The sequence below is a fragment of the Talpa europaea genome, assembly GCF_964194135.1.
Source record: "Talpa europaea genome assembly, chromosome: 15".
NCBI classification, from domain to species: domain Eukaryota; kingdom Metazoa; phylum Chordata; class Mammalia; order Eulipotyphla; family Talpidae; genus Talpa; species Talpa europaea.
The window spans coordinates 29,883,001-29,891,775 of record NC_140083.1 but is presented as its reverse complement, the minus strand read 5'-3'; the positions used below and the strand labels follow the sequence as shown (position 1 = coordinate 29,891,775).

General features: G+C 40.7%; 1 protein-coding gene across 2 annotated transcripts; it reads right to left on the bottom strand.

The window, feature by feature from the left end:
- Positions 1-1,193: 1,193 nt before the first annotated feature.
- CSRP2 (cysteine and glycine rich protein 2) lies at positions 1,194-8,371 on the bottom strand (the record flags this gene model as incomplete). 2 transcript variants are annotated; one of them, XM_084255894.1, is made up of 5 exons in its annotated part: positions 1,194-1,270; positions 1,794-1,887; positions 2,570-2,699; positions 4,469-4,637; positions 8,260-8,371. In XM_084255894.1, the coding sequence occupies 5 exons, from the start codon at positions 8,369-8,371 to the stop codon at positions 1,194-1,196; spliced, it is 582 nt and encodes a 193-aa protein (XP_084112020.1). The 2 variants fall into 2 exon arrangements, with proteins under 2 accessions (XP_084112020.1, XP_084112021.1); XM_084255895.1 differs by having other exon boundaries at positions 1,269-1,270; positions 1,800-1,887.
- Positions 8,372-8,775: the final 404 nt, after the last annotated feature.

Below are 8,775 nucleotides of genomic sequence, written 5' to 3'. Positions count from 1 at the left end.
AATGTAGAATTGAAATATGTCAAAAGGGTACCCAGTTTCCAGGATTTAGTAAATCTAATCTTAATCAGATTAGAGTTAAAAAAAAGTTACACTAGGGGGCCTCCCCGGTGGCGCAGCGGTTGAGCGCTGGGCTGTGAAGCTACCCGCGGCCTCTGCGGCACCGGTTCAATCCCCGGCTGCTCCCCGGCCACCGGAGGAGGGTCCCACATGGCGCGCAGACCTCTCCTGCCGCCCGCTGCTCCCCTCAGCAGTGTACTTCGGTCCTTCTGCCTGCTCTGCTCCCCGCTCTGGCTCTGGTGAATTCTCTCACCCTCCCGCGCTTCTGACTGTACCCAGTGCATGTGTAAATAAACAAACAAACAAATAAATAAAACATGCCTCTATTAAAAAAAAAAGTTTAAAAAAAAAAGTTACACTAAGCCTCCAACTCTACAGCTCTTTGTAAGTAGCTGCTCATAATGATCTTTAGGTACAGAGAAATTAATTTTATATGTGTCTTGTTTAACAAGTACCCACCCTGGGTCATTGTGCCTTTTTGTGGAACTTGTTAAAAGGGCTTGTATGGCTATATTCCTAGTGTCTGCTTCTGTGGGGCTTAAATATGACCTAGGAATAAGCCCAAGTGATTCCAATACAAGTTGTATATGAGCCATAGTTTAGTAAACAACTCTCTCCAAAAGAGGAGTTACTAACAAGTTGGAGTGGGGCAGGCAGGCCAGAGATGCTCTACTGCTGAATTCTCGCTCTGAGGAACCAAAATGTTAAGGCCTATTGCCTAGCAGCCATCATTCTGGAGGCACGCTTGCCAACTTAAATCTTTTCCTAAAGCTGCAGTGCAGACATTAACCTAGCAAGTCAACTGGATAATGAGGTGGACTCTAATTAACCAGTAAGACGCAGGTAGAGATTTTCCACTAACTGAAATCACAGTAGCTCCTGCAAAAGGTTAATTTAAAAACAATGAACACCTGAATTAAGCTGAAGTTTTATTTAAAATGTAAAAGAAATGGTTCTTGAAAATGCTGATGAATAAAGCAAAAAGTGTTCTTGCCCTACAAGTCAGCTGGCCTATCCAAATAGAGGACAATATACAGTACTTAAGTGCTGTAGAATTTCACAGTAGTTTAGTATTAATCTGTGCCTAGATTATGTAGAGATCCTCAGTGTGTGATGCTTGGTTGTGGGTTTACACCTTACTGAGCATGAACAAGGGCTCCTGCACCTTGGCCATAACCAAATCCTTTGGGCCCGAAGTTCTTTGCATAGCATCCTACAAAAGAAGGGAGAGACACTGCAAGTGAGGTTTGCTAGTATTATTGAGGAACCATGCAACAGCAGACAATCCCCACCCTCCTATTAAAAACCTGTCAAGATAGGCCAAAAAGAATTCAACTTAAGATATAACATGTGCAGAGCAATTCTAAGCATTCTGGTTCCACAGTGTTCAGTTCATGGTCCACTGAGATAACAAGCATGAAGATCAAGCCAGGCAAGTTACATATTTGTCTATTACCTTCGTATATGCTTTGCTTAATACATGAAATTGAAATAACTAATGGGGTTTTTTATTCATTTAAAGGGAGTTTTAAATGATAGGAACTTTATAGCGTATAAAAGTACTCTGGTTCTCTGTTATCTATAAGTCTATAGACCCAGCTCCAATTTGCAAATAGCTTCCTTTTCCTCATTTTAAGAGCTTTTTGTTTGTTTTTTTTTAAATGCTGGTGACATTTCTTTAACCAATAGCCACTTGGGGTATTCGTATAGAGAGCAACAACTGAAATTAATTTTACCTTTACAATAGATTTCGCCTTCTTTCTCAGTCAGAGTTGTTGATTCAAGACTCTTACCACACTTGGCACAGCGGAAACAGTTTTTGTGCCAGGGCTGGAAAAAACAAATATGTAAATATGAGAGACCAATTTCCTGCAGTAGAATTTAGATGCTGTGGCAAAAAGTGACTCAGGAAGATCAACCCAAAGTGAGTGCATTAATTCAATCCCAACTGGAAGACTGCAGCTGGACCTCACCAACATTTATAATCTTTGTCGCCTACAAAAAGACTAGTTCAAACTTCATTCACGAAAGTCACAGCAGGAACGTGCTATGGAAGAGCCATTTTCCTAAGAGCAGTCTTGAACCTTGGGTAAGCCCAGTGTGCTCTTTCAGAGAATGCCTCCTTTATGATTGAGAAAACTGAAGCTCAAGTGGTTAAGTTTTCCAAATCCACACACCACATTAGCATCAGGTGTCCTGTCTCTGGTTCACAGCTTTTTCCACAATATTGAATAACCTGCCAAGTTCAACGTTCAGATCTGTTAACAGTCTAGCATTTTTGGCTTAAAACCTTCAGGACTCCCCCTGTGGAAACAGGTTTCCTTTAAACATAGATGTGATGTGTTAAATAAGGGCATCACTTCAAAAAACTAATGATTCAGACAAATTCAATTTTAAAAAGTGTTTAACCCAAGGCATTTATAAATTGTGCCTGAGTGGTATGTGGAAGGTTAAGGGGAGAAAGGGAGCAGAGCACAGCCAGCGCTGTTACTAATTTAAGACAGGTTTGTACCTTTCCAGCTCCAATTATCTTCTCAGCAGCATATACAGAATCCCCACATCTGGAACACTTCTCGGCACCTCCAAATTTCTGAGCAAATTTAGAAGTGTTTGTGTTTGTTGTAGGTCTGTGAGGTTGAGCACTGGAGGAAGCGGGGGTGGTAGAAATTAGGTAAGGTTTTCCAGAGGGCCCTTAGAAATTCACAAGGCAGTCCACAAGAACTCAGGGATGAACTGTTACACTGTCTTGTGGCCAAGGGTTTTTGCAAGGCCAGCAGAGGGGAAAGAAGAAACCCCAAGTACTGACCAATTATTACTTTAACCTACTTATGGGCTTATTATTCATATAACGAGGAGCCAAAGTTAAATACCCTTTTGAGTCTAAGCTCATCAAAATTCTTTTAATCCCTATCGCAAGCCTCACCAATCAATTATACTATGCTTTACAGAAACCTACCAGTCACCTATTTTTTACTCCAGATTTATTTTAGTACCACTACAACCACATCTAGTGTTTTACTTCTAAATGAGATAAAAATCAGTTAAACAGCTAAAAATATCTGCAAATACGCCAGTGAATAATATAAGTAGTCTAAGGTAGTTAAGTAGGTTTTGCAGATTATTTAAATATATCTTTTATATAATTTTTACAGATTCCCAACGTATCTTAAATAGAAGTATAACTGTACTTTCTTCATGGGAAAGTATTTTTTTTTAAGTTGTTTTTATTGAGTATGGCTGGTTTACAACACTATGATTTAGGGTACCAGTTCACACCTTCTCAGATGTGTGTTAACACATCACACCCACCCAGTACCAAAGCAGCAATGATCCTCCACCATAGTCTTTTGGGCCCTCTTTACACCCTTTGCTTCCACCTTTCCCCTCTGGTACTTTAGATAATTTGCTTATTACTGTATCACCTATTTACCTCTACTTTTTTTCTGGATAGAGGTATTTCTGTTGTTCACAGGTCACTGGGTAAGCCATATTTCCCTTGCATAGGGAGGTGCATCCACCATGCACAGCACCACTGTGGGCTTTGAGGAGATTTAAAGGCCCTTCTAAGAGCTTGTAAGTTAGTTGAGCAGATGAAAGTATCATCTAGCACTAAGCAATCAATAGCTAAGTGTCCATTTTTCCCACTGGTAAAATAATCACTTTCCCTAAATGCTGCCTTTTCATGAAAAGGTTTATTAAAATTCTTTACATGTATTTTATTACCTTCTCTCCACTTTTGGGTCATTTAACAGTTTTCTACACTTCCATCTAAGATGTTTAATATACAGCATGTTTTTAAATCATGTTTGACGAAGCCACTAGAAATTTAACTATTTCATACTATTGGTTTTTCCAGTTGTCCCAAGTATAGGCATATTTTAAAAAATGTCTCCACAACCTACTGAATATGTTTTCTTTTAAAAAGTTATCTTTAAAAGCTGTGAATGACTGCTGATTATAAAACTAATCTCTCAAAGACTGGAATTTCAATTGTGTTTTTTTATTTATAGAAAAATAACTTCTTGAGGCACTCTTATATAAAAGGAATTCAGAATCATCACTAATTTAATTAAAAATTAAATGTATCTCATGATTCAGATACTGCATTTCCCTTTGATTTCATGTCTGGTCTCCCAAACACTGTGAAATGGTAGTAAATGTAAACCACTTGGCTTTTAAGAACATCTTGAATCCTTGATATACCTTGGAATACTCTAAAACCAAATCTCATATCACTGGAATCATAAGAACTTTGTTAGATCCAAAACTGTCATTAATTTGAGCTTTAAAAAGTCCCAATTTATACATTTTCTGTGTTTAATTTAGCAGGCTGAAAACTCCCAGACTTCTGTTCACCAAGCAACATTGTTATAACTCATCTCTGAAGGTAACTAACATGATCCTAGCTTACCTCTCTGGCTTGATGCCCAGCCTCTCCCCGCGATCCATGTTGAGTGTGCCAGCACCCTGGCCATAACCGTAGCCTTTGGGCCCATACTTCTTTCCATAGCAGGACTTGCAGTAAATCTCCTCATCATGAATTGCCACTGTTGTGCTATCTAAATTTTTCCTACAAACCACTGAGGGTAAAAAAAAAAAAAAAAAAAAAAAATCAAGACTTTTAAAAAATTTTCCAAAGATGCTTTTTTTTTTTTTAAAAAATAGAATAAGGTGGTAGACACAGTTCTACAAATGATAAAAGTCTAGGCACTCCCACTTTCCTAATTTATCCTATGGTTTCCCAAAAGCAATGGGACAGTGTCTGGCTTGGTCAGCTACCATTAAAGACCATTTGCCCTTTTCAATAGATAGCATAGTGGTTTCAGAAATGTATCCAAATCTTAAGATCCTGAAGCCTCACACTTTTCAATGATTTGCCCCTCTTGCAGGACAGAGACGTTTTAGAGATGGCTTTAGATAAGTATGTCTGAAAATTGTTAAGTGGTTTAAAGTCTGCATTTATTTTGCCTTCTGTCCCAAAGGAGAAAACATTCTTTCTTGATGGATTTCTTGCCACAAGATATTTCCATGTATCCCACTTCATAAACCTGCCAGATGTCATCATGTTTTATCCAGACATTATTTCACTTTCTAAAACTTCAATTAAGCTTAAGAAAAAAAAATTAAGTGTGAGAAACTCAGTGGTAGCAAAACCAGGCAGTGAGAAATCCAAGGTTAGTGCAGTAAGTAGGAAAGGAGATTTTCTTCCTTTTCCCCTTATCTAAAAGAGAGAGGGAGAAATGAGAGGAGGAAGAAAGAAGGGCCTCCCCGGTGGCGCAGCAGTTGAGCGCTGGGTTGCGAAGCTGCCCGCAGCCTCTGCAGCGCCGGTTTGATCCCTAGCTGCTCCCTGGCCACCGGAGGAGGGTCCCACATGGCGCGCAGACCTCTCCTGCCGCCCGCTGCTCCCCTCAGCAGTGTACTTTGGTCCTTCTGCCTGCTCTGCTCCCCGCTCTGGCTCTGGTGGATTCTCTCACCCTCCTGCGCATCTGACTGTACCCAGTGATTAAATAAATAAACAAATAAATAAATAAATATCTCCTCACCTTTAAAAAAAAAAAAAAGAAGAAGAAGAAGAAAAAAAAAAGAAATGAGAGGAGGAAGAAAGAATACAGAGAAGGGGAGGGAAAAACTAGCTGGGCTGGTTTAAATAAGAGTTAAATTAAAAAATAATAATAATAAAAGTTAAATTAAGAAGTTTCTATTACCGGGCCTCCCCGGTGGCGCAGCGGTTGAGCACTGGGTTGCGAAGCTGCCCGCAGCCTCTGCAGCGCCGGTTCAATCCCTGGCTGCTCCCCGGCCACCAGAGGAGGGTCCCACATGGCGCGCAGACCTCTCCTGCCGCCCGCTGCTCCCCTCATCAGTGTACTTCGGTTCTTCTGCCTGCTCTGCTCCCCACTCTGGGTCTGGTGAATTCTCTCACCCTCCCGCGCTTCTGACTGTACCCAGTGCTTGTATAAATAAATAAATAAATCTTTAAAAAAAAAAGTTTCTATTACCTTACACTAACGATAGAGTAACATCACTACCCTGGAACCTTGTGGTTGAAGTTCGAGTACTGAAATATTTGCAAAAAAGTCATGGTTATCCTTAAACCATACACTACACTGAAGTACAAACATCCTTGATAGAATAAATATAAAAACTGCCTTGAAAAAACAAAATATTAGTCATAGCAAGGTTAGAGATATGAAAATTTTACTGTATAACCACCCTTTCTTTCCCCAGTTCTCAACCCTATTCTCTGCTGGAAAATTCTCCCAGTCCTGCAAGCTACTCTGAGTCAACTCCTAAAAAAATTCAGCAGAAACCAGTAATAGGAAGGAGTAGGGAGAAGGACCAACAATGACATTTAGTAAACACTTTCATTATTGTACAGAAATCACAGCTTAACCTAGATAAAACTAAGACTAATTTCTAAAGTATCTGCATTTCGTTTTTGTTCATAAACTCTGCTGAATAACAGATTTCTTTAAAAAGTCACTTCTAAGAAGAAATTGTTAATCCAAACCTTCTGAGGAATGGTAGCCATTATGGAGGTGTATATATAGCAACATTCATATGTTGTATTTTTATTCATAATTGCAACTTTCTGTTGTCTGTTTCTGTTAGGGGGAAATGATGTCCTAAATTAATCCCATACAGGCTTTGTGGACCCCACCACCACTCCAGACTAAAGCCATCAAGACATTGGGAAAGACAAATCCCATCACCACCAAAGGGAGGGTGGCTGGGACCTGAGGGTGGAGTTGGGCAGCCAGGTTGGGTATAAAAATCAAACACGTGGGCCTTGGGCTCTCTCTCTGGCTCGCAATCGCTCGCCTCCTGGCTTCACCGCTCCTGGCTGGCGGCCAACTCTGAGAGCGCCATTTTGGGATTCCTGATCGGCGGATTGGGTAGGACTCATTTAAAACTTTGTCTCCCACTTTTCTCCCAGAGCTGTACATTTTCTCATTTCCCCTTCCCTTGTAAATAAACCTTTTATTAACCTTTCGCGTGTGCCTGCAGTAGAGCATTGATAAGTCCTTTTAAGGCACGGGTGAGGACCCACAGTCAGGCACCCCGTTTTGTATCAGGGTTGCTCTACAACATTTCTAGTTGTCTACAGAGCAGTTATACTATAAAAAGGTCCAGGCACATTGAATGCTGGTCCTGGAGGGAAAGGACATAATAATTAAGAAAGGTCTTTTTTTGAATATTTCTTAATGTAATCAGTTATTTTTAAGTTTCTAACTGCGATTTTCATTGTACAGTACTACAGATATGGCAGATCTCTGCTTGTGCAGATGGGTTCCTCACATAACAATCCTACATTAAAGAATACTTTGTGATTTGAATCAGAAGATGATGGCTAAAAAAGGGCTTTCTGAAGTGCTACTCTTATTTTAAAAGTGAAGACTTAACTGTATTACAGGGAATATGCAGGCAGAGGGGGCTTATCTCTTGTCCTGCTTCTCCCAACAGGTGTTGACTGCTTCAAGCATATGGCATGTTTTATGTCCCACTTTTTGTCAAAAGTAGCAGTCACTGATACTTTTCCATCTATAAACAATAATTCCCAACTTGTTGCATGGGCTGCATTATCTACAGCATTGTACAATAACAAATAGAAGAGGCAGTATACTTCACTGATGCTTATTGCATGGGCTGCATTATCTACACCAACTTGCCTTTGTGCAATGTTAAATCCTAAGTTCCTTTATGTCAAATTTTGGTTATTCACCAGAAATAACTCTGAATTTCCATAAAAAACAGAAGAGCTGAGCTTCTAGACATTAGCTAGTGTGGTAAAAAGAATAAGTTTCAAAGGGGAGGAACCCAGCTGGAAAACAAGCTGCAGTGGATGAGCAACGATCCGTTCATTCAGAGTCGAAGCTAAGCCCATGCAGTGTGCCTGACACTGTGCTGAGTGCCCGACTATAAACAACACTGGGCCTCTAGTGGAGCAGGAGCAACAGACGTGATAACAAAGTACAGGGAAGGCCAAATGGAGGGCAGTGGGGTGCAGGAAGGGCAGGTGTCTTGGATCACCCCTGCTGTCCTGTTGCCAGGCTGAACACTTAAGAATATCTAGGAGGACAGGTAAAAAATTGCTTGGGCCCCTAAAATCTTTTTTAGCAAGACCACAATATTTTCCTTCAAAGAGTAAACTGAAGCTTCTTACATGTAAGTTCTGTCAAAAGCTGAGCACCGGGAGGTACTTACTGCACAGAAAGCAGCAGCGGTGAAAGCTTCTCCCGTCACACTGTACCTCTTCCGCATGGTACACGGTCCTCCCGCAGGCCCCACACTTGTTTCCACCTCCCCAGACAGGCATTCTGAAGAAAGAAAGGAATCATTAGAATGTCCCCATACCACATAAGATGTCTTAACAAGCTCTGTTTAACCCAGGGGACAGCTGCAGATTTTGTTGCTTTATGAACCACTCTAACCACATCTTTAAAAGGCCTGCATTCCTCCAAAATAACCTCATCTCGTCTCCCAAACTGCAGCTCTTTCATTAGGAAACTCTGGCTCTTCATGTGCAAGATTTTTTTTCCCCTTGTAAGACAAAGGACCTGCATTCACGAGAACATTACAGGTCGCCAGGCACAAAACAAAGTATGCCACGAGAGTCCACAGGCATTAAGAAAGAAGTATAGGGAGTGGAAACACAAACACTGATAACCACCCCCCCCCAATACCCCCAGCTTTAATGAGCAGTTTTTTTAAAACTCAGCT